Source organism: Eurosta solidaginis, chromosome 1, assembly GCF_040869045.1.
Source record: "Eurosta solidaginis isolate ZX-2024a chromosome 1, ASM4086904v1, whole genome shotgun sequence".
In the NCBI taxonomy this organism is placed as follows: Eukaryota; Metazoa; Arthropoda; class Insecta; order Diptera; family Tephritidae; genus Eurosta; species Eurosta solidaginis.
Genome location: NC_090319.1, coordinates 22,670,085 through 22,696,028, shown reverse-complemented (window position 1 = coordinate 22,696,028; position 25,944 = coordinate 22,670,085). Strand labels below are relative to the sequence as shown.

The 25,944-nt window shown below is 36.3% G+C and overlaps 2 protein-coding genes across 6 annotated transcripts in view; one reads left to right on the top strand and one right to left on the bottom strand.

Moving 5' to 3' along the window:
- Window positions 1-25,944, top strand: part of LOC137250201 (arrestin domain-containing protein 17) — a 112,049-nt gene that overhangs the window by 65,431 nt on the left and 20,674 nt on the right. For 2 of the 5 annotated variants that reach the window (XR_010952864.1, XM_067782615.1), the window contains exon 1: window positions 6,406-7,354. The exons of 1 other annotated variant lie outside the window; for it this stretch is intronic. Coding sequence is in view for 2 of the 4 variants with exons in the window: in XM_067782615.1 (XP_067638716.1) it covers window positions 7,240-7,354 (115 nt within the window). In the remaining 2 variants the exon portion in view is untranslated. Of the gene's footprint in view, window positions 1-6,405; window positions 7,355-25,944 lie in introns of those variants that run through there. 2 more of the 5 variants (XM_067782623.1, XM_067782637.1) reach the window with 2 other exon arrangements.
- Window positions 8,577-19,666, bottom strand: LOC137238581 (repetitive organellar protein-like). The gene is made up of 4 exons (XM_067763759.1): window positions 18,440-19,666; window positions 17,740-18,328; window positions 16,834-17,616; window positions 8,577-8,662 (listed from the first exon to the last, which is right to left on the bottom strand). The coding sequence occupies exons 1-4, from the start codon at window positions 19,664-19,666 to the stop codon at window positions 8,577-8,579; spliced, it is 2,685 nt and encodes an 894-aa protein (XP_067619860.1).

The window sequence follows — 25,944 nt, the reverse complement described above, 5'->3', positions numbered from 1 at the left end:
TATGAGCTATTTCGCCATACACGCACGAACAGTTCGCGCAAATGTTCGCCAAAAATTAAAATATTTTGATTTTTGGCGAACATTTGCGCGAACTGGCAAACACCACCATACACGATAGAAAAGGTTGCAGAAACATGACATAACGGGAATGTTCGCGGAAATGTTCGTGTCGTGTATTTGGCGCTTAATAACGCACTGCTATAAACTCAATGTCAGTGACGCGCATACACTACCATCGTCATCAATAATATATGGCAAAATCAGTCTTGTACTAATGTTGGTCGATACCGAAATTTTTGAGGAACAATGTTATCTGTGATTGTGACCTCTCAGTCACAGCTGCTTTTAACCCTGACAAAACAAATACCCCCAACAGGAATCAGTTTTATATTTTTCCCTGCGGATTGTGTTGCGAATAATAAACTCTGCATAATTTTTTGGGACTTCTACTGTTATTCAGTCGCAGCTTAAATTCCTTGCTCATTGTATTGGTTGTTAGCATAGAAGCGATTTGTTCCTGTGATGAGAGTTATGTCTGAGTCTGTGATTCGTAACAGGAAATTATACTGTCACAACCAATCAGTCACAAATATTCCTTGTGAGCTGTCGTTGAAATGTACTGTGATATTCCAGTAGCTGTAGCAAAATCACAGGTACACGGATATTTGCCAATTCTATCTTGTACTATCCAAAGGCAAACGCAAACGCGCTCCATTTCTTTACATATTTTTACGAATATTAGCAACACTAAGGGGACTGCCATCTCTAAGTCGATGCTAAGCAGTGACTTGATGCACATCAATAATTCAATCATTATGTCTACACATATGTACGTACTAGTGGTGGGTAATGACACTATTTTTTGAGTGTTAACACAGTAGCACAGGCACACTTTGCAGTGTTAACACATTGTGTTGACACAATTGTGTTATAACTGATTACCGAAAGTCGATATGAGTGTTGGCACAATACCAGAGCACAGTACTGTGTTACTTACCTCTAACGCCACGTTTGACGCCATTTAGAAAAGTAATGCGGCAGTTACCCGCCGACGTGTGCCGTACGTAAGGACGTTTGTCGTACGAAACACGTTTGACCGAACCCTCAAGCCCGTAGGAATCAATGTATGCGTCTGTGTAAATGTACATAACATATTTATGTGTGTATTGTTTACAGATAAGCACTGTTGCCATTGACCATTTTACATGCATGCTTATGCAAACATTAACTTTTTCCAATTTAATTTTTGATGTTGTAAAAGGCTGGAATTAATATTAAATAAATATAAATAGATTACATACTTATAATCTGCACTTTTACAGAATTATTTCGAATTATTTTCACAATTTTTCAAACTTTAATTAGGTGTTTTTGCATGAAACTGCAAACGGTCAAAAATTAGCGCACAAAAGTTTACTAGGTAACTCTGTCTAGTGAGAGAACGATCAGCTGACACGTTCTTACGGAAAAAATCAAAATTGTTTTGATTTCTACGTTCCGGGCTACGTACGTACGGGCGTTGCACGTCGGTGAGTTTTCGTTTACATTGCACACTCATAAGATAGGTCGTGTTAGCTGACACGTTTTTTCTACGTACGTTCGTGGGTAACTGCCGCATTAATCATGGCAACATTTATCTTCTTTCATACTCCCATGTTTAGGGAATCTACGTTATATAACCACAACTTTTGTTTAAATAGAATATTTTCAACTTAGAGTATACATTTTGTGCCCACATCTTTTAAACGCAATACACAAGCAAGATTATGAGTACAATCAACACACAAGCCAAACACAAGCACAATGGACTACGTATGTATGAATGTGCACTTACGATCTGAGTGTCATTCTCTGTGCTATAGAAACAGTCGGCTTTGTGTCATCGAGTGTGCCGCTGTGATAAGTGTGCGTGCTGTTTTACTCAGCCTTAGTACGTACACGCAGCGAAGAAGCAACGCACAAATACATGCCGATATCTTTTCTGAGATATGCAATATAATTGCGGAAGTGTCGCTCACAAACACACGCGCATGAGCTGTGAGAGAAGCTATAAAAATTGTGCATCTGTAGTTATAGCTGAGAAACTTATAGCAGATAACCAACTAGTAGATTCCAGAACAGAACCGCCTAGAAATGTCAACGAGTAAACCAAACAGTATAAAAGGGCGACACCAGTAGAGGCGCGAGAGTCAGTTTTCGATTAAGCACGCTATCTGTCGAGCAATAGAAGTGTTATTTTAAAAGTACTTGAATAAAGGCCATTTTGCATTATTAAATATTGGAGTTATTTATTCAACAGTTTAGTGATTCGAACTTAGCAGAAGGTTGCAAATAGGAGGATTTGCAGTAAATTCGTTACAATATTTATACTTTTGTATATATGTATGTGTACATTTATTTTGAGTACGAAGTTTGTGAAAAGTTATTATTTAAACTCAAAAGTTAAAGTTTTCATTAATTTCATTAATAACAAATAAACATTGAACTTTAAAAAGTTTTTAAAGGAAAGCAAAAAAAAACATCTTTTTCTTTGTTCAGAAGTGAAGAGTGTAGCGAAGAAAGGCCAAAAAGTAACATCGACACTTTAAATTTGTTAGTCCGAAAATAAAAGTTAAATCCGGATTTTTATTTTTTAAGGACAAATAAAAGTCCGACCCTATAGCTATGAAATGGCTCTTTAAAATTAAACGAATCCTTTACCAATCGATTCTCTAAACTAACTGAATTTGAAACATGTAGCGACACTTCAAATGAATACTGGAAATGTATCGTCGAAAAATCATAACCAAATTTAATAGTACTATACTTTACCTTTCCATAGTAAACTTGAACTTTTTTTCGTGATAAAGTTTAATCCAATTGGGATATTGCTTTGATATTGTATACACGGTTTTCTGTTGAAACAGGAAGGATTCTGTATGATAAAAATTCGTGAGATTTGGATGAGCCGTTCCATAGGGCCGGATTTCTATTCTTTCGGATGTAACTTTTATTTTCGGACTTATAAAATAAGGATACGGGTTTAATAACTTTTTTCAAACTAAAAAGTTAAAAATCCAGGAAACAAAATTTTCTGAAATACTTTTATTATAAAAGGAATAACAGTTTGGGTTGCTGCATAAATCAAAAGACATCTAAGTTGTCATCACATAATTCGCCAAACGGCTTATACATATATGCATGGCATATACACACTTGGACTGAAGAAAATAGACGAAATCGCTTAAGGACCATGCCCACTTTTATATAAAAGACTTTTGAAAAGAAAATAATATGCAATATCTTTGTGAATAATAATTTAATATCAATACTATTTTATTTCCAATGTGTCGTTATACCCAATAAGAAATTGCGAAATGATACTCCGCGGACAATTTTGTGCATTTTAACTTTTACAAATTCTTCCCTCCGAGTTTACAATCGAACACTAGCTCTCCAGATTTTCAAAAGTACAAAGATATCCGAAGAGTATTTTAGGGTAAAAATGGCTATCATATCAGGCAATATGTTTAGGTTAGCTGAGGTTAAACTGACCGGTCCGTGAGGACCTCACATAGACTGAATAAGTCCGTAGTGTTACCAGAAGTTTGTTTTAACGGCTAAACTGACAAACCCTATCAAAAACCAGGACCTATGTTATAAAATAACTCCGTCCTCTTGGCAAATACTAAAAGCTTCCTAGGAAAGCTTTTCAGTGAAATTTCATCTGCCTTGCAGATGCCGTTCTGAGTCGACATAAAACATGTGGGTCCCATCCCGCCAATTCGTAGGAAGAAGTTGGAGCGGAACGAATCAAATCGGAGGAGAAGCTCGTCCAATTTCACGATAATTAGTTTTACTTGGTTATGTTGTTAATGAATTGCGTTTTTTTTTTTAAATAAAATAATCAGACTCGCTGAGGCAGAAGTGAGAGTGGCTAAAAGCGGAAGGGGGAACATGGAAAATTAAACCCTGTAAACCAATAAATAAAATATTATTAAATTATTATAACACCGTTTAAAAATTTATTAAAATTTTACTAAAATAAGTAATTTTATGTTTCGGAAAATGAGCACGGCACCACTACGTTTCGGGAGCCATAACTCGAAAAAGAGGTGATCTGTAACGACAAAAATCGTTACATATGTTTTCTTTATAACGAGAAATATATCTCATAAAACCAAACAAAATAAATTACTAACCACTCCTCTTTTTGTTTATACTTAGTGCCAAAAACTTTAACCATATAAATGGCGATAAAAGCTCACAGCTGAGTATATAACCCGCACTTAGGCGCCTTTACTGACCGGCCAGTTCAACCCAACCTAACCTAGGCTCCCCTATTAGTTTAGTTAAGAATCTTAAGACCTTTTTATATGATAAAGGCCCTGTTTTTCAGTAGTTGGTTAAGCTAAGCTTAAACTAAATTTGCTTAAATTCTAGTCAAATTGAAACTCCAGTTAAACTACTGAGCAGTTTTTCAGTCATAGTTTAAAGCGGCCTTTGAGATATGCTTTTTTGTGCGGCAACATTGCTATTTTTATTATCTAGATAATTTATAGATACGGCAACAGCTGGAATTTTTTTACCCATAAAACATGAACCATTCTCCAGCGTAATATATATCTACTTCAGGGGCTTATATCCAACATCATGCTCTAACTATTCTTAAACCAAATAGTTCTCGAGTTGATCTACTTCATTCTCCAATCACTATCCAACCTTTGAGAAATTTTGTAAAATGTATACTTCTCGAGTTGATCTCCTATGTCATTCTCAAATTATTTTCCGACCTTTGAGAGATTTTGATAAGTGTAGAGCTCTCAAATGAGTATCCAACATATTTTTCCAGTTTATATCCTATATTGGATATCAAGTTGAGGTGGGTTGAAAAAAATCTTCTCCGAGGTGGTACCACCAATACCAACAGCTGTTTATTGTGAGAAAGAAACCCTGGTTAATAGCAGTAAAGAAACGCTATTAAGCCATTTTGCTCCCCTACTTCAAAGCAAATTTGCAGCTAGCTTGTCATCAGCATGGCTTCAGAAAACTCCATAGCACCACCACCGCGTTAAATGCCATTAGCACCCAGATAAATTGCGGTTTAAATCAAAACCCCCACCATAGAACAGTACTCGTTGCTCTCAGAACCGCCACGGGCTGTCTTCTTATGTCCCCAGAACACCACCTACATTATGAGGCGAGAATACTTCGCATCAGGGAGAGAAATGAGATGCTAACCAAACAGTTCCTTTTGAATACCCAGAAACCTGGGCATCCCAACAGACATCTGATTGATGAGCCAACACCGCCCAGGGGCCTAAGGAGGCATCTCCGTAAGCATTATGAGGAAATACGTCACCTGAGAACTTAGCCGTATGAAGCCAAAAAACACAAGCAGGTCATCAGCGAACTCCACCAACAGGCGTCTGAACTTTATGCCAGGAATTGCACGGTGAATGCAGTACTCAAAGAACAGTACCCAAAACATGCGGAGGAGGAACGCATACTCCCCAGGGAAACGTGAGTCACTCAAGCTCAACTTCGATCTGGATACTGTAACATATTAAACTCTCACCTATCCAGAATCAACCCCGACATATAAAATGTATGCCCCGCTTGCAATGTGTCCCCACATGACAACAACCATCTCTTTAATTGTAATGTGGGACCAACGCCTATAACACCCCTCACATTATGGTCCACCCCTGTTCAAACTGCAAGTTTCCTTGGACTCCCGTTAGAAGATATTGATGACAATTTGTGATCGGTCGCACCTATTGGATGGGGCGAAGCACTGCTACAACAACAACAACAAACACCATTCCGAACGCAAATAACTGATGGGTTAACTAGAGTTTAACCCTGCCAGATCGGCCGCTTAAGCTCAGCCCAAACTTCAGTTAAAGTAGACTGAAAAACTGCAGAATAAGTTTAAGCGTAGTTTAGCCGACAAACTGAGTTGAACTTGTACTGAAAAACCGGGCCTTAGTGCCAAAAATTCAAACCACATAAAGGCGATAAAAGCTCACAGCTGAGTATATAACCCGCACTAAAGCTCCCTTACTGACCGGCCAGTTCAACCCAACCTAACTTAGGCTCCCTTACTAGTTTTAACTAAGAATCTTAATACTTTTATGATAAATAGGCACAAACACTTCCTCAAGTGTTTTCTTATCACTGCCTAAAAATAGCCGGAGAAAGGGTGGCAATATTTACATGCATACATTCATACAAACATACACATATATACATGAAAGTGCGAAAAAATTATATTAAGTTAATATGCCAAACTCAATTCGAGTCCATTTTTCATATTTTACCTACCAAGAATAATGTAAACAACATGAGGCATAAACAAAAAAAAAATAGCCGAAGGTAAATAGCGCAAAAATCAAAGAGAAAGAAAGAGAATGAGAGCAAAAGAGAACATAAAGGATACAAAATATATGCAGCACAAGGATAACGGTGACGATGTGGCAGGATGTCGACTCAAATAAGCATTAACTTACAAATGGCTTTTGGGCATACGAGTGAACGGAACGTGTTGTTAAATGAATAGAATTTTTAAGTGACGGTAAGGTGGAAAATTAAAAATAAATAAAAATTAAACGGCCAAATGAAGGAGCAGAATCCATACAAAAAACTTCAAAGTGTGTATCTATACTAATGAGCTGTGTATGTATGTGTTTTGTATACGAAAATTAATTAAATTATGTAAAAGTTATGATATGAAAAAATTAGAATAAGTCAATAGAAGTGAGCGACATATTTAATAAATGTACCTAAATATGTATATATGTATTAATAATAGCACATAAGATTAACATAAACCCTAAATTTGCAGTAAAAATGTGTAATAGGAAAATTTGTAACAAAATTGTATTAATCGCAGATACATTTTATCTGCGCAAAAATCTTCATGCATACAAACACACATACATATGTACAAATGCACTTGCTTAATAGACACACGAGGCGTATGAGTAACCTTAAATACATAAACTGAATCACGCGACGTGCAAATACATTGAAATAACTTAGAAATACAAAAACAAAAAAGTTTCATTTAAATAAATTGTGAATTTCAGTTTTCGTACATATTTGCAAAGAATTAACAACAACGCCTTTAAAAAAATAGAAATATCATAAAAATCTTTATAAAACCATAAAAGAAATCTATACAGTGAAAAACGCACATACACACTCTCAAATCGCACTCAGCAATAATAAGCATCAATTTGAGAGTCACGTAGTTATATGCCAATTGAGTGCCTTATATCCTTTGATAATAATCCTCAAGGTGTTTATTATGCTGGACAGGAGCTATCTGGCGTTGTTGACCTCAGTGTCGACTCTACAAAGCGTATTAAAGGTAAGCAACAATTTGTATATGTATGACATAAATACATACATATAAAGCAAAATGAGAAGTGCAGGCGTGTTTGTGTAAAAGAGAGTACGGTGTTTTGATGAAGCCGAGTGGTACTGCCGAAAAACGGTTTCGAGTATGAGTCTGAGTCCAATACCAATGGTACCAAATCTTAGTTTAAAAAGAACCGAAAGCATCTCCACTGAAATCAATTCCAATTCTAATACTCCCAGGCACCGGTCTAATGGAATAGAAAACCGATTCCAAAAATCTAGGCATACTGTATGGGATTTGTATGGTGCATGGGAGTATACAGAATATAAGCGTAAATGAAGTCACTTCACTGAAACGTAATGTGAGAAAAATGAACGTGGTAGATTGATAAGAGTGAAATCAGACGGCAAATTAAGGCAAGGAAAGGTAAGGATAGGAACGGAAGGGGAAGGAAAGGAAAAGAAAGGAAAGGGAATGAAATGAAAGAAAAAGAAATGAAATGAAGGTTAGGAAAGGAAAAGAAATGAAAGGGAAGGAAAGGTAAGGAAAGAAAAGGAAAGAAACGAATAGAAAAGAAAAGAAAAGAAAAGAAAGGAAAAGAAGAGAAAAGAAAAGGAAAGACAAGAAAAGAAAAGAAAGGAAAATAAGAGAAAAGAAGAGGAAAGAAAAGAAAATAAAAGAAAAGAAAAGAAAAGGAAAGAAAAGAAAGGAAGAGAAAAGAAAAGAAAAGAAAAGAGAAGAAAAGAAAAGAAATGAAAGGAAAAGAAAAGAAAGGAAGAGAAAAGAAAAGGAAAGAAAAGAAAATAAAAGAAAAAAAAGAAAAGAAAAGAAAAGAAAAGAAAAGAAAGGAAGAGAATAGAAAACTAAGAAAAGAAAGGAAGAGAAAAGAAAAGGAAAGAAAAGAAAGGAAAAGAAAATAAAAGAAAAGAAAAGAAAAGAAAAGAAAGGAAAAGAAAAGAAAAGGTAAGAAAAGGAAAGCAAAAGTAAGGAAAGGAAATTAAAGAGAAATTGATTTGTTATTTACAATTTATTAATTACCTATAGAAAAATTATTGATTATATAAGGAAAAATCCAAAAGTTATCGATAAGCTATCGATTTCTTATCAAAAAGTTGTTGTCTCAGCACCAAAAAGCTATAACGTGTTATCAAAGAGTTATGGACATGTTATACAAAATTATAGATATGTTATCAAAACGTTATCGAATTGATATCGAAAAGTTAAGGGGTTCTTATCCTATTGTAACCAAATCGATATTGGTGTGCTGTCGATTTGTTATCGAAGATTCAATTTCCAATTTCGTTATGAAATAGATACCTAAAAAATTTAAGTTTAAAATTGATACACTTGCCACCCGGCAATTAACAGCCGACAAGAAACCAATAGAAAGAAGCCTCGAATGACTCGGGGATAACAAGCCTATAACAAACCGATAACTCGGTGGTAATAAATCACTACCGATCATAAAGCAATAAGTTGTTTGAATCGGTTGTTACCAATAAGAAGCCGACGAAGCTCTTCTCAAAACTCCCGTAATTATTTGTTTCCCATAAAGTTACCTCTGTTTGTCGCTTAATTTCAAATTCCCTGTGAGCTTTTATTAACTTAAAAATATTAGTTTTCTATACATGGGTAGGTTAAACTAGCCGGTCCCTGAGGACCTCACATAGACTGAATGAGTCCATAGTGTTACTAGAAGTTTACCAGGGACCTTTAAATCTGTCTGAAAATGAAGGTGGGTACTTTCCAAACTTCTAACAATGGTTGGAAGCCATTGGAAAGTTACTAAAAAATCGATCGCAAGGTTCCAGCGCCACATATCGGAAGTTTTTGAGATATGTATTGCACTTCTCTAAAGAAATATCTATTTATCTCGATCTGTACGGCAGCTTCGGAAATTTGTTTCCTCTTTCCTTGCATTGTCTCGGTGCTTTGTAATATGTGTCTGTATCTCATTGCGAAGTATCTTAAAAATTGAACGCATGAGTTCCGCTTCATAGAATTTGTGTAACCATCTTGACACTCCGACGGTTATTTTTGGCACATTGAGCAGATAAAGTTTATCGTAGCTGGGTACAGTTTCAAGCTTACCCGATGGATATGGGTCCTAAAATACTCGTAGCCGCACAGCACTAGCAATAAGAATATTCGCTGTTTAGTCGTTTTGCGCTCCTACCTCTGCATATATACTGGTAAATACTATTTGTCAGGGAGTCAGATACTAGCTTTGGATAACAATTGTATCAACGTTTGTTTTGTGGTTTAGCTTACTCTATCGTCAAACATTCACAGCTGATGCATAAACGGCGGAATGTGGCTGACAGCTGTGAAATCAACCACGTAACCGCCACGACTATATATCAAATCTATAGAGCTATTTCATTAAGTTAGTGGATCAAAAGGTTTAAGTCATTTGATAACGTTTTTAGCTGAAACTCATACCGTATACGATGTATCTTTGGTGGCTAAAATTCGGGTTAGAGTTCCACAATTAAACAACGAAATTCACTCAAAATAGTAGCTCTACTTCGGTTCAGCTTTCCAGTTTCGTTCTGCGCTGGACGGACATCACCTCTCTGTGAAATATAATAATAATAATATTTCAGACTTTTATAACTTAAGTTGACCTAGGCCGCAGTGGTGTAGTGTTAGCGTGCTCCACCTAACATTGCAAGTCCTGGTTTCAAGCCCGGGCAAGTAGCATCAAAAATGTTGACAAAAAAGCTTTTGGAAAATATTACGAGTGTATTGCTACCATGAAAAGCTTCTCAGTAAAAATGCATTTGCTTTGCAGCTGCCGTTCGGTGTCGGCAGAAAACATGTACAAGGACCACGACGCAGATTTGAAGAGAAGCTCGGTATAGGTTTCCTCGGAGGTAAATGGCGCGAAGTATTTATAACGTTTTTTTTTAGGAAAAAATAAACTTATATTGTTTCAATAGAAAACCTAACAATTTGGTAAATTTTAAAGTCACGTTGATTGATGTAAATATGTGTACTCGTATTTCGCCTGATAAAACATTAGCGTAGCATAGTGATTTGCAGATAATTAGGAAAAATGAGTCGATAGCGATTTTTTGCTCAACACTAATGGAGACCTAAAAATGATAGCTAGCTCCCGGACTTTATATGGATTGTCATAGTAAAGTAAGATGTGTGTGCGTACGTTGTTGGCGTGTTTAACTACTTTGTTTGGTATTTATCTTGTGGATTAGAATTAAATTTAATAACACATAGCTTTTAGTTGTATAAATAAAAAGTAAAGGTGTCTAAGTTCGGGTGTAACCGACCATTATATACTCAGCGTGAGCTTCAATTGTACATTTCATTTCAGATAAATTACGTTTCTAGATAACATGTGGCTCCGCCCGTTTAAAAAAAATGTCTCCCCATTTCCTCTTATAATAAAACTTGATAAGTGAAATATCATTGATTCAAAACTATTTTTTGCTAAGTTATAGCTTATTATTCTAGTCGACGACCCTTTTAAACTTGTTTTATATCTAAGTTGCCGTGGTCTTTAACCGATCCCGTTTTTCCATTTTTTCTCTGCTATAAGGAAAATATATAAGAAAAATTTTTCCTCAAGTTATGGCTCCCGAAACATAGAAAATTGCTTAGTCATAAAAGGGGCGGTGCCACACCCATTTTCAAAAGTTTTAGTGTTTTCCAATTTAATGTTATAATTCAATTTAGAAATTAAAATTCTATTGGTAGCTCTTTTTTGCTATTTATTTTTTTCCTATTTATTGTTATAAATACACATGGGAAATTAAATACCATTGAAAAGCTCTTTTGTCGAAAGATATTGCTTATTTTATTCGTCCACAACCCTTTTAAAAATCTTTTATATAAAAGTGGGCGTGGTCCTTAACCGATTTCGTTAATTTTTCTTCAAAGCATTCTTTATAGTAAAGGCAACCTCTCTGACGAATTTTGTTATGATAGGTTTAACGACTTTTGATTTATGATTAATATTTGTAAAATTGATTTTATCACAAAAAATTAAATTTAAAAAAAATTTCAAATTTTTGTCAAGAGTCTCAATATCAGTCCACACGTCAAATTTCAACATTCTAGGTGTATTATATACTACATAATCAGGTTTTTTGTGTTCTCCAAAATTTTATATATATAAAAAGTGGGGGTGGTTATCATCCTTTTCCATTCGCTCATTTTCAATACCAATCTATTCTGGGTCCAGATAAGCTCGTGTACCAAATTTGTTGAAGATATCTCAATATTTACTCAAGTTATCGTGTTAACGGACAGACGGACGGACGGACGGACATGCTTCAATCAAATTTGTTTTCGATACTGATGATTTTGATATTTGGAAGTCTATATCTATCTCGATTCCTTTATACCTGTACAACCAACCGTTATCTAATCAAAGTTAATATACTCTGTGTCCAAAGCACTCTGAGTATAATAATAATATACGAACTACTAAAGTCGGGTAAGGGATAAGTTTGGAGATCTGGTTTTCAAGTAAAGTCGTCTAAAAAAGTACCTAAACTTTTTTTTTTTTTAAATAGTGTTTCCTTTGATGAAAATCCACTTAGAATACTACCAATTATTCCCGTTCTCTACTGCTGTTTACTTTTCTTGGGTTCACGAGGTTGAGTCAAAAATGGTATACTACTACCCAAAAAAAAGTTAGGCCCTTAACTTGGCAGATTTAAGATTGTAACAAAAAAAAAGAAAGCACGACATGTTCAATACAATCGCTATAAGTATTTACTAATAATTTTGCACTTAGGAACTATGTTGCGGCGTTATTTGTCTGCCGCTTAGCTTGTCCATTATATGCGGGCAAATAAGTATGTGCATGCGGCAATCCCCAGTGGCAGTAGATACAATCGAAATAATTTTGCGAAAAGCCTTTTTACGTACATAGCTGCTTCTGTGTACTTACTTACTTACTTAATTGGCGCTTAACCGTCTAAACGGTTATGGCCGTCCAACAAGGCGCGCCAGTCGCTCCTTCGTTCCGCCAACCGGCGCAAATTGGTCACACCAAGGGAGTTTAAACCGTTTTCCACCTGGTCCTTCCAACGGAGTGGGGGCCGCCCTCTACCTCTGCTTCCATAGGCGGGTTCCGATAGAAACACTTTCTTGGCCGGAGCATCATCTTTCGTTCGCATAACATGGCCTAGCCAGCGCAGCCGCTGCGTTTTAATTCGCTGGACTATGTTGATGTCTGCGTATAGCTCGTACAGCTCATCATTAAATCTACTTCGGTACTCGCCATCGCCAACGCGTAGAGGTCCATAAATCTTTCGAAGAACTTTTCTCTCGAACACTCCCAAAGCCGCTTCATCTGCTGTTGTCATGGTTCATGCTTCTGCCCCATATAGCAGGTCGGGTACGATAAGTGACTTGTAGAGTATGATTTTCGTTCCCCGAGAGAGGACTTTACTTTTCAATTGATTCTTCGCTGGATTTCAGTGCTGATGTTGTTGCTAGTGTTGATGCTGGTTCCCAAATAAACGAAGTCTTTTACTATTTCGAAATTATGGCTGCCAACAGGTGGTGTTGCTCAACGTCATTTTGCACAGCCGTATAAGTTTTGCGGGGAAACCAAATTCAGACATAGCGGCATATAGGCAGCTCCTTTCCGTGCTGTCGAAGGCGTCTTTAAAGTCGACGAAGAGGTGATGTGTGTCGATTCTCTTTTCACGGGTTTTTTTCCAAGATTTGGCGCATTGTGAAAATCTGGTCGATGGTAGATTTACCAGGTCTGAAGCCGCACTGATAAGGTCCAATCAGCCGTTTCACGGTGGGCTTCAATCTTTCGCACAATACACTTGAAAGGACCTTATATGCGATATTAAGAAGGCTGATTCCACGATAGTTGGTGCATTTTGCAGTATCCCCCTTCTTGTGGACCGGGCAAAGAACACTTAGATTCCAACCGTCGGGCATGCTTTCGTCCGCCCATATTTTGCTAAGAAGCTGCTGCATGCGCCTTACCAACTCCTCGCCGCCGAACTTGAATAGCTCCGCAGGCAATCCATCAGCGCCCACGGCCTTGTTGTTTTTCAATCTGGTTATTGCTATTCTAACTTCGTCATAATCGGGCGGGGGGACATATATTCCATCATCACCGATTGCGGGATCGGGTTCTTCATCTCTGCGCGGTGAATTGCTGCCTCCATTTAGGAGAGCAGAGAAGTATTCCCTCCATAATCTAAGCACTCTCTGGACATCAGTTACAAGGTCGCCGTTTTCATTCCTACAGGAGTTTGCCCCGGTCTTAAAACCTTCCGTCTGTCGCCGTATTTTTTGGCAGAATTTTCGGGCGTAATTCCTGGTGGCTAGCAGCTCAAGCTCCTCGCACTCACGCCTTTCTGCTTCTGCTTTTTTCTTCCTGAAAAGGCGTCTCGCTTCCCTTTTCAACTCACGATAGCGTTCACACACTCCTCTTGTCGCGCTCGCTTTTAACGTAGCCCTGTAGGCAGCGTCTTTTCTTTCGGTTGCAACGCGGCATTCTTCATCATACCAGTTGTTTTTTCGTGGCCGCCGGTAACCAATTTTTTCCTCGGCGTCAGTACGAAGTGCTTTGGAGACATGCTCCCTCTGCTCCTGTATTCCTTCAGGATGAGTTGTGCCCTCAGAGAGCAGGTGTGAGAGTCGAGTTGCGAAATCATTGGCAGTCTGTTGTGATTGAAGCTTTTCGACGTCTAGCTTTCCTTGTGTTTTTTGTTCCTTGTTTTTAGCCGCGTTGAGGCGGGTGCGTATTTTGGCTGCAACGAGATAATGGTCCGAATCGATGTTAGGTCCTCGGATCGTGCGCACATCTAAAACACTGGAGGCATGCCGTCCGTCTATCACAACGTGATCGATCTAATTGCGAGTATTTCGATCAGGGGACAGCCATGTAGCTTGAGGCATCTTTTTATGCATGAACCTCGTGCTGGATATAACCATGTTTCGAGCACCGGCAAAGTCAATCAGCCTCAGTCCGTTAGGAGAAGTTTCATTGTGTAGGCTGAACTTTCCGACTGTAGGGCCAAAAACACCTTCTTTGCCCACCCTGGCGTTAAAGTCGCCAAGCACGACTTTTATATCATGACGGGGGCAGCGCTCGTGCTTCTGTGTACATATTTATGTATTTATAGGTGTGAAATTTGTATAAAGTACCAGCTTGTATACTTTAAATGAAGGGTATATAATCTTAATATAAGCTGTGCTCTTTTTTTACATCTATATGCATATACGCTTAAACTTTATATGGATTGCTAAGCGTAAAACTTTATCTACACTGCTGAAATTACTGCGCAGAAAATTAGTATTCCAAAATTTGAATACGCATTTTACTCAGATGCAACTGAAATATGTGTCTATGTATTACCTCTACAAATGGTGTGTGTCTACTACTCACCGCAACCGATACAGCTATAGATGGGTACCCTAAGCATTATCTAAATGAGGATACGCGTTTTTCTTACCCGCAAACGTAGACGTATATACGTGTAAAAACACGACTATATTTTACCTATATCGATTTACGCAGCCAGACGTGGGTTTATATAATTTCAAGCCTTCATTCCAAACAATACGTAAGTACCAAGTATTAATGAAGTTCTATGTGTAAAGAAATGTAGGTCTAGAAAACTAATGTGTTTAATAATTCTTATTAGAGAAATATTAGAAAGTTTACACATTGCGATGGTTACTGGGACATTTCACTTCATTCTCGGCTAGTTTTTCAGGTGCTAAGTATTGAACTAGGAATCTCCAACATTCATACTTCATACTGGTGTTAAGGGAGATGCCTCTAAGCATTCAGTCACATGCTCCGCTGCACGCTTTGTTATTTGTCTCTTTGCATTGTCTTTTTTGTTGTTTTTACTTTTCTACACAAATTGCTACATACATATAAATACTACATGTGATTTAATCGAAATTGAGTGGAATATTTAAAGGCTTAGTAATATTGAATTTTAAACAGTGCTTTATAAGCAATGCCTCCGCTGCTCACTATTATATCAATATTATTAAGTGTATATTTCATTTCATTTCATTTCATTTCATTTATTTATTACGGCAAAAAAGCCTAATTCATAAATTAAATTATATTACAATTTACTATCTTATTGCTAAGGTTTTACAATATTCATAAAGTTTTGCTTTAAAAGCCCCGATTTCATTACAACTTTTTATATCTATAGGCAGTTCATTGAAACTTTTTAGACCTTTATAAAAAATATTTTGCTGATCTATTTCAGTTCTGAATAAAGGCAGTTTGAAATTGTGTTTATTCCTTGTATTAATGTTATGTGTTTGCTTAACTAATACTACGTTTTTACTTAGATATTCAGGTACATTTTCACTTTTAATATTAAATATAAACTTCATAGCGTGAAAAAAAATCTTTTGCTTTACACTTAACCAGTTCAAACTTCTCAGCATATCAGCCGTACGAGTATCTCTAGGTTTTTTAAGAATAAATCTCATACATCTGTTTTGCATCTTTTGAAGTTTATCTATTTCTTTGTCTGACACAATGAATAGAATAGATGGGCAGTTTACAAAGTGCGGTTCTATAATGGACTTATATATAATTATTTTGTACTTTTTTTGAATATATTTGGATGTTCTCTGCATAACCCCAATTTTTTTCGCAACTTTCTGGACTGTGTAGTTTATATGTTCTTCAAACTTGAGTTTGTTATCAATTATAATTCCCAAATATTTTATACTGTCAACTTTTTGTATGCTTTCATCATTTATTTTTAAACCAATTATATCCTCATTAACGTTCCTCCTTGTTATTATCATAAATTTCGTTTTATTTATATTAAGTTTCAGTCTATTTCCGCACAACCATTTATACAGGTTATTCAGTTCATGTTGTATTTTAGAAAGTGCAGAATTAATATTATTCTCACTAATCATTATTAATGCATCATCAGCGAATAGTTTGATTTCACAACCTTCAATAGCGTTAACTATATCATTAATATAAATTAAGAACAGTATCGGTGCCAAAACTGAGCCTTGTGGTAACCCTATGGGTACTTCCAATTCATCAGACATCACGGTATTTATAACCGTTTTCTGTCTCCTCTGCTTCAAATAGCTGCGAAACCAGTCAAGTTCTATACCAGTTATACCAATACGTTCCATTTTTTTGATTAAGATCTCCCTATCCACTGTTTCAAAAGCTCGTTTGAGGTCTAGGAAGACTGAAACAACCACTTTTTTTTTATTTAACTCTTCTTTCCAGTCATGTATCACCAAATTAAGAGCTGTCTCACATGAATGTTTCTTTCTAAAGCCTGACTGCTGGTGGGCTAGTATATTATTATCTTCAAGGTATTTCGTTAACTGGTTCTTAACATAAGCTTCAAGTATTTTACAATCACTAGGCAGGGTGTTTATGGGTCTAAGTTCTTCAGGTTTTACTGTCTTTTTAACTTTTTCCACTGGTATCACCGTTGACGTTTTCCACTTTTCTGGTACCAGACCCTCTTCTAGGCTGTTATTGATTATTTGTGCGTAGAAATATCCTGTATACGATATACAATCTTTAAGTACTCCATCAGATATAAGTTTTCTGCCGCCTATTTTATATTTGAACTCTTTCAGAATATTAATAACTTCATCTGTTGTTATTTTGGCAAACTTTAATCTAGAATTGATTTGTACATCACTTAGTGCTATACGGCAAGGTTCTATGATGTTATTAATTTCTATTACGCTATTTATAAAGAACCTATTTAGACCATTTGCCAGCTCAGTTTCATTTTCTACCATCATACCATCTATTATCGCCTTTTTAATCCCTTCGTTATCTCTCGTTAAGCAAACCGCTTGCTTAAGATGTTTCCACATTTCTCTGGCGTTATTTTCATTCATTTCGACTTTATTTTCCATATATTTAACTTTCTTTATTTTTACTAGCTTTTTGTAGATACGATTTATATTTTTATATTCGTTCCAATCACCTGTTTGTATCGCAAGCTTATAATTATTATATTTGCATTTATTCATTTGCGCCAGTTCTCTGTCGTACCATTTATTCATAAGCTTGATATGAACTTCTTTTTCATACGTTAAACTTTCCATAGCTTGCATTATTATGTTGTTCACTAATTCGACTTTCTCATCAATTAGTAGGTTTTCATTTATGTTGAAGTTACATGATCTCAGGATGCTTATTAAGATTTCACTATTATATTTATCCCAAGCTGTGATTTTCTTGGTCATTCTCATCTGGTATGATTTAGACGTTTTAATATTGAACATTATTGTTTCGTGATCTGAAATTTTGTATGCAGGCAAATTATTGCACTGTGTTTCATCTGAATTTGAATATAATAAATCAATTTTAGATGCACTTGCATCTGTAATTCGAGTATTAAATTCTACTTTTTGGGTCATACCCATCACAGAAAATATCTCATTCAATTTTGTACTATATGTTGATATGTAGTTCATGTTTATATTAAAATCCCCGATTAGTATATTACATTTACTTCTTTCAAATTTATCGATTAATATTTCATTTAGGTACTCGATAAACGCTGCATCACTTGTGCTTGGTGAATGATACAGAACCCCTATTTGCCACTTTTTATCGACCTTTTTCAATTTTATTATAATGCACCATAAGTTCATATTGACACTAGCATTATAAATTACATTTATCTCCACTGTCCTATGAACATACACTAGTACTCCTCCTGTATGCCTGCTGTGCGAGTCGCATCTAACCATATTATACGATGCTATTTCTAATTCGCTGTCTTCAACATCTTTCGTTGTACACGTTTCCGAACATAATATGATACTTGGTGTATGTACTTCAGCCAACACTTCCAGTTCACATTTGTTTGATACTATGCTGTTAATATTCAAGTATATGCACTTAAGTTCATTGTGTCTAGTCTGCAGTCTTTCTTTGTATCGAATTTTCTTCAGCGGTATCTCATTGAATTGTGGCGGGCTTATCAGTGCGTCGGATGTTCGCTGCTAGTATCCTAGCCTTTGTTTTTTTGCATTCAAGTGCTTTAGGTAGACTGGGCACTGTCTGCTATTGCATGAGTGATTGACATCTAGTCCTAGATTTAACTTCTCATTTGCCTTTATGCAGTTTATACACTTGTTTGCTGGTTGTTCATTACATTCAATGGTCTTATGCTTACCCAAGCATTTGGTACAAACTTCCTCGTTTTTGCATTCAGTCGCCTTGTGATTGTATCCTCTACATTTGAAACACGTTGTCACATCAACGCCATCGTAAACTTTGCACCTTTCCCATCCTACGTTGAGCTTATCCAATTTTATAGCATTAGTAAACATTTCCTCGTCCACCTCCAATATTGCGTTGTAATAGTTTTTGTTGCTAGTTTTAACATTATATTGCTTAATAATTTTTATTTCACCCTGTTCTAGGCATTTGTTTTGCTTTCTTAGACACTCGATCAGGTAATCTCTATTCTTTTCAAACTGCATGCCTGTTATAAATAATTTTGGTTTATAGTCACGTGGTATCTTTATTTCATATTCATCACTTATTTTTTTATCCATAATTTGTTTAATCTTATTTCTTTCATCTTCATTAATACTATCGATCACCATAATACCATTATGGCCCGCTTTAATGTCTGTTATCTTTAGCTCGTTAGGGTTAATTTTATTATTTAGATCTTGCCTTGTTCTTTCACTAGTTTGTTTTGCCTTCGGTTTAACAATAATAGGAGCCCGTTTCTTAAGCTCTGGAACGGCCCTAGCTGTGTTTTTATTTTCACCCGTTCTTAGAATATTTGCATATGTTTGTTGTGGTATCCCATCGTTCTTCTCCTTTACTATTGTTTTTATTTCACTACAAAATTTCTCATTCTCCCTCCCCACTACTTCAGCTTGATTTTTTATTTTCTCTGCTATCTCCCGCACTTTCTTAATTTCAGCTGCATTTTTAATATACATTTCTTGATGCATTTTTAAGGTCGCCAAACGTTCATTGTATTTTTCCTCCATTGTTTTCATTAACGCCCGCATCTCTTTTTGGTTGGTTTTTAAAGCTTCTTCAAATTCGTTTTTGTATTCTTTTAAATAGCCACTGTTCCTATTAACACTCTCTTGCATGTCTCGCAATACCAGATCAATATTATGTATGTATGTAATACACTCTTCGCAAATAAAATTCACCATTGGATGTGTTCCTATTACAGTAGCTTTATAGCTATCCAAGCCGGAACATTTTGCTGCCGAGTGGTATACTTTCGCACACACACCCACACATCTAATTCCCGTCTCCCCGCGAATTGCAAGTTTGCACTTGTCACACTTATTTTCGCTTTCAGACATATTGCCTTTGCTATCGTTTTCACTATGCCGTTTTCGTTTTGTGTTAATTTGTAATTATATATGCATATGTATGCGTTTCTATTCGCTAGACTTGAGTCACTTTCTCACCGGTATAAAATTATTAAATATTTATATGGTATTTCACTAGGTTTTGAATCGTTATTGATATTAGATTTTGTTAAATTAAAAGTGAACTGATCTTCTTACAGAGTCTCTATCTCACATATTTGTCACTTTTAATAATTATTCAAAGGGTTTCACCATTTTTGCAAACAAAATTCAACGAGCGATCTTAAACACGTCCTTTCCTCTCGACTTCTCGCAGTATATATTATTATATTATATAAGTATTATATAAGTAAAGGCCCGTTACATAAGCGGTTTTTCATATTGTAACGAATTTACTGCAAATCCTCTTATTCGCAACCTTCTACTACCGTTCGTATCGCTAAACTGTTGAATAAATAACTCCAATACTTAATAATGCAAAATGGCCTTTATTAAAGTACTTCACAATAATACTTATACTTCACAACCAATAGCTTGCTTAAATGAACTGATTGTCGCGCCTCTACTGTTTCGGCCTTTTATGCTCTGTGATTTCTCGTTTGCATACTTCTAGGCTCTTCCAGAATTTACTTAGTTACTGCTATATAATTATAACTACAGACGCACGTGTATAGCTTCTCATATGCGCGTGTATTTGTGAGCGACACTTCCACAATTATAATTGCATACTTTTGGCATCATCTCAGATAAGATATCTGCATGTGTTTGTGCGTCTCTTCTCCGCTGCGTGTACGTACATATGTGTAGGCATAATGATTGATCTATTGATGTTCATACAAGTTACTTTAGCAGCGCTTAGAGATGACAATATGAATGCGTTTTACTCAATCTTATGTACGTATTTTTATGGACAACGGTAGATTGAGCGACACTGGCGCCATCTGATATGGAAAAGTAGCCAACTCCCAGCTTTTGTTGTAAGAAAAGTATAAGAAGAAGAATTTGACATTTGCTTTGGTTAACAGTGCTGGCACACTTTGCAAGTGTAGTGGAGAATATTTGTAACAGTGCTTCGCTAAATTTTTTATGTGAATGGGCAAGGTGAAATAAACTTCCATTGCCAATTCTGAAGTAACTTCATATTTATAAGCGCAACATCTTGGTTGATTGTGGCGATGTTACTGGAATGCATAAGCTTGTGTTAAACGTATCTAGCTAAGTATATGAAAAATTTCATTGTGCCGCGGCCTTAACCATCGCCGTGTTTAAATTTTGTAATATTTCTCTAATATCAATAACAAACACAATTCCTTAGCTTAATGTGAAAATGTGCTAAGTCACTTTATTTGAAAAATTTTATTTTAATGCAGTTTTAACAAGTAAGGACGGGACTGTCTTTGGCTGTGCCGAAGACTTCATACCTTTCATGAATGGGGCTGAACAATAATCTTATCCCGTTCGTAATCTCCAAATAATCGGATGTATAAGATAAGAAATATATAGTGAACAGATGTACATACCTAAACGATTTTTAAGATATATACAAAATAAACAAGTAAGGGAGGTTAAGTTCGGGTGTAACCGAACATTACATACTCAGTTGAGAGCCATGGTGACAACATAAGGAAAAATAACCATGTAGGAAAATGAGCCAAGGGTAATCCTGGAATGTGTTTGTATGACATGTGTATCAAAGGAAAGGTATTAAAGAGTATTTTATGAGGGAGTGGGCCATAGTTCTATAGGTGGACGCCATTTAGGGATATCGCCATAAAGGTGGATCAGGGTTGACTCTAGAATTTGTTTGTACGATATGGGTAACAAATGAAAGGTGTTAATGAAATTTTTAAAAGGGAGTGATCCCTACTTTCATAGGTGGACGCCATTTCGAGATATCGCCATAAAGGTGGACCAGGGGTGACCCTAGAATTTGTTTGTACGATATGGGTATCAAATGAAAGGGGTTAATGAACATTTTAAAAGGGAGTGGGCCTTGGTTCTATAGGTGGACGCCTTTTCGAGATATCGCCATAAAGGTGGACCAGGGGTGACTCTAGAATGCGTTTGTACAATATGGGTATCAAACGAAAGGTGTTAATGAGTATTTCCAAAGGGCGTGGAATTTAGTTCTATAGGTGGACGGCTTTTCGAGATATCGCCATTAAGGTGGACCAGGGGTGACTCTAGAATGTGTTTGTACGATATGGGTATCAAATTTAAGGTATTAATGAGGGTTTTAAAAGGGTGTGGTGGTAGTTGTATAGGTGGTAGCCTTTTCGAGACATCGGCATAAAGGTGGACCAGGGGTGACTCTAGAATGTGTTTGTACGGTATGGGTATCAAATTAAGGGTATTAATGAGGGTTTTAAAAGAGAGTGGTGGTAGTTGTATAGGTGGTGGCCTTTTCGAGATATCGGCATAAAGGTGGACCAGGGGTGACTCTAGAATGCGTTTGTACAATATGGGTATCAAACGAAAGGTGTTAATGAGTATTTTAAAAGGGAGTGAGCCTTAGTTCTATAGGTGGACGCCTTTTCGAGATATCGCCATAAAGGTGGACCAGGGGTGACGCTAGAATTTGTTTGTACGATATGGGTATCAAATGAAAGGGGTTAATGAGCATATTAAAAGGGAGTGACTCTTGAAACCGTTTGTACAATATGGGTATGAAACGAAAGGTGTTAATGAGTATTTCAAAAGGGCGTGGGGATCAGTTCTATAGGTGGACGCCTTTTCGAGATATTGCCATAAAGGTGGACCAGGGGTGACTCTAGAATGTGTTTGTACGATACGGGTATCAAATTGAAGGTATTAATGAGGCTTTTAAAAGGGAGTGGCGGTAGTTTTATACGTGAAGGCGTTTTCCAGATATCGACCAAAATGTGGACCAGGGTGACCCAGGACATCATCTGTTGGATACCGCTAATTTATTTATATATATAATATCACGAACAGTATTGCTGCCAAGATTTCAAGGGTTTTTTATTTTGCCCTGCAGAACTTTTTCATTTCATTCTACTTAATATGGTAGGTGTCACACCCATTTTACAAAGTTTTTTCTAAAGTAATATTTTGCGTCAATAAACCAATCCAAATACGATGTTTCATCCCTTTTTTGTTATTTGGTATACAATTATGGCATTTTTTTCGTTTTTGGTAATTTTCGATATCGAAAAAGTGGGCGTGGTCATAGTCGGATTTCGGCCATTTTTATACCAATACAAAATGAGTTCAGATAAGTACGTGAACTGAGTTTAGTAAAGATATATCGATTTTTGCTCAAGTTATCGTGTTAGCGGCCGAGCGGAAGAACAGACGGTCGACTGTGTATAAAAACTGGGCGTGGCTTCAACCGATTTCGCCCTTTTTCACAGAAATAAGTCTAAGCCCCTACCAAATTTCACAAGGATTGGTAAATTTTTGTTCGACTTATGGCATTAAAAGTATCCTAGACAAATGAAACGAAAAAGGGCAGAGCCACGCCCATTTTGAAATTTTCTTTTATTTTTGCATTTTGTTGCACCATATCATTACTGGAATTGAATGTTGATATAATTTACTTATATACTGTGAAGATATTAAATTTTTTGTTAAAATTTGACTTAAAAAAAATTTTTTTTAAAAGTGGGCGTTATCGTTCTCCGATTTTGCAAATTTTTACTAAGCATACATGCAGTAACAGGAGTAACGTTCCTGCAAAATTTCATCATGATATCTTCAACGACTGCCAAATTACGGCTTGCAAAAGTTTTAAATTACCTTCTTTTAAAAGTGGGCGGTGCCACGCCCATTGTCCAAAATTTTTACTAATTTTCTATTCTGCGTCGCCAGTTCAACTCACTTACCAAGTTTCATCGCTTTATCCGTCTTTGGTAATGAATTATCGCACTTTTTCAGTTTTTCGAAATTTTCAATATCGAAAGATTGGGCGTGGTTATAGTCCGATATTGTTCATTTTAAATAGCGATCTGAGATGAGTGCTCAGGAACCTACATACCAAATTTTATCAAGATACCTCAAAATTTACTCAAGTTATCGGGTTAACGGACAGACGGATGGACGGACATGGCTCAATCAAATTTTTTTTCGATCCTGATGATTTTGATATATGGAAGTCTATATCTATCTCGATTCCTTTATACCTGTACAACCAACCGTTATCCAATCAAAGTTAATACGCTCTGTGAGCTCTGCTCAACTGAGTATAAAAATGGCAAAAAACCCCCTTATCTGAACGATCGGATATATGGGATATATATTATATATAGCTCCGATAGAAATGATTTTTACAGGAAATCTTCTATGATATATTAGAATAAATATCACCGAGTTTAACGTTTTTATATTGGAAATTAAGGGAGAAATTGTTAAAAATCATTCTATCTGAACGATCGGTTATATGGGATATATAATATATATAGCTCCGGGATAGGTATATACTATATACATATAGCTCCGATCAAAGTGATTTTTTCAGGATATCTTCTATGATATATTAGAATATATATTACTGAGTTTCACGTTTACACTTTCTATATTGCGGCAGGAATGACCAAAATCGTCTTATCTGAACGATCGGTTGTATGGGAGATATATGTTATAGTGGTCCGAGCCTTCCGGATCTGACAAATGTCAAATATAAAACAAAAATACATTCTTGTGCCAAATTTCATTGAGATATCTCAAAATTAGAGGAACAAGTTTTCGTTCAAACAGACAGACGGACGGACAGACGGACATGGCTATATCACCTCAGTTTGTCGCCCTGATCAATTCGGTATACTTAATAGTGAGTCTATCTTCTATATTTCTCAACGTTACAAACATCGGACCAAAGTTAATATACCATTTCATGTTCATGAAAGGTATAAAAAATATTTTTTTTTCATTTTTACGTGCTGTGGGCAATGATGTGTAAATGTGCTAAGTCGTCAGCTGTTAAAAAGAATGTGCTAAGTCAACCTGTCAATAATATCAATCTGAATTACTAGTAATTTCTTTGTGCGCGCATGCTTTGTTGTTGTTGTATTAACTATAAAGACACTACTCGAAGGCTTTGGGGAGTGTTACCGATGTTTATGGTCCTTTGCCGGATATACATGGAGCCGGTACGTCCCGGTAACAAAGCACTATTAAGGTACTAGCCCGACCATATCGGGAACGATTTATATAACCACATTAAACCTTCTAGGCCATACCGCCCTCCCCACCCGCTAGTTCCATGAGAAACTTGGGGTCGCCAGAGCCTCGGCTGTCAATGAAACATGTTAATGAAAGGACCATCTCGGGAACGATTTTTATAACCACATTAAACCTTCTAGGCCATCCCGCCCTCCCCACCCGCTAGTTCCATGAGAAACTTGGGGTCGCCGGAGCCTCGGCTGTCAATGAAACAGGATTCGCCACGGGTAGGTGAGTTTGACAATTGGTTTGGAGATGCTATATATTGCGCTGGCAACCCCTTGAAATTGCATTCACCCAATTGAGACATACCTTTGGTGTTTGATAAATGCTTTGCGCTGACCATAATCTACTTCAATTCGTACATGTAGATAACTACATGCTTTCTTACAGACATGTTAAAATAGAAAACAATTCAAGCTTAAACTTATATAAGCTTTTATTAAGATTAATAACACTACTGAATCGATTTGCTAGATGTATAGTCCTAGTAATAGGTTAATTCATAGCATAATTCGTTTTATGAGTTATTTCGATAAATAATCTATTATGCCGAAGATAAATCAGAGCAATTCGTTTATTACATTATAAGCAAGCAGGAGTGAGATAAAAGTTCCTCTGTCATGCAAAGCCTGAAAACCAAGCAATTTGTGCCTGCTGGTATATGATGGGAGATCGCCTGGCCAGTGAAGCATACGTTAACCAATTTTTGTAAACATTTTTTGAACTCTCTCAATTTTGTAGGAGTTAGATTCATAGAAAGGATTCCATATTATTGAGCAACATTCAAGACGACTTCTGTCCAAGGATATATAAGGTGCCTTCAACGTCATAGGGTTGCTGTTGTTATTATAGCAGGGTCATAGGGTCCTTAAATTCACTGGTGTTACGTCTACTGAACCCAACCATTGCAACAAATTTTGAAACAATGCAGCCAATGTGACTAGAAAAAGAGAGTTTGGAGTCAAAAATTGCACACCCAAGCTTTTACTCTCTTGACAACGATTAATAGATTTAGCATTTAGTTTGTAGATAAAGTATTTGGCAGTTGTCTTTTTGGAATAAGACACAACACAGCATTTGTTTGA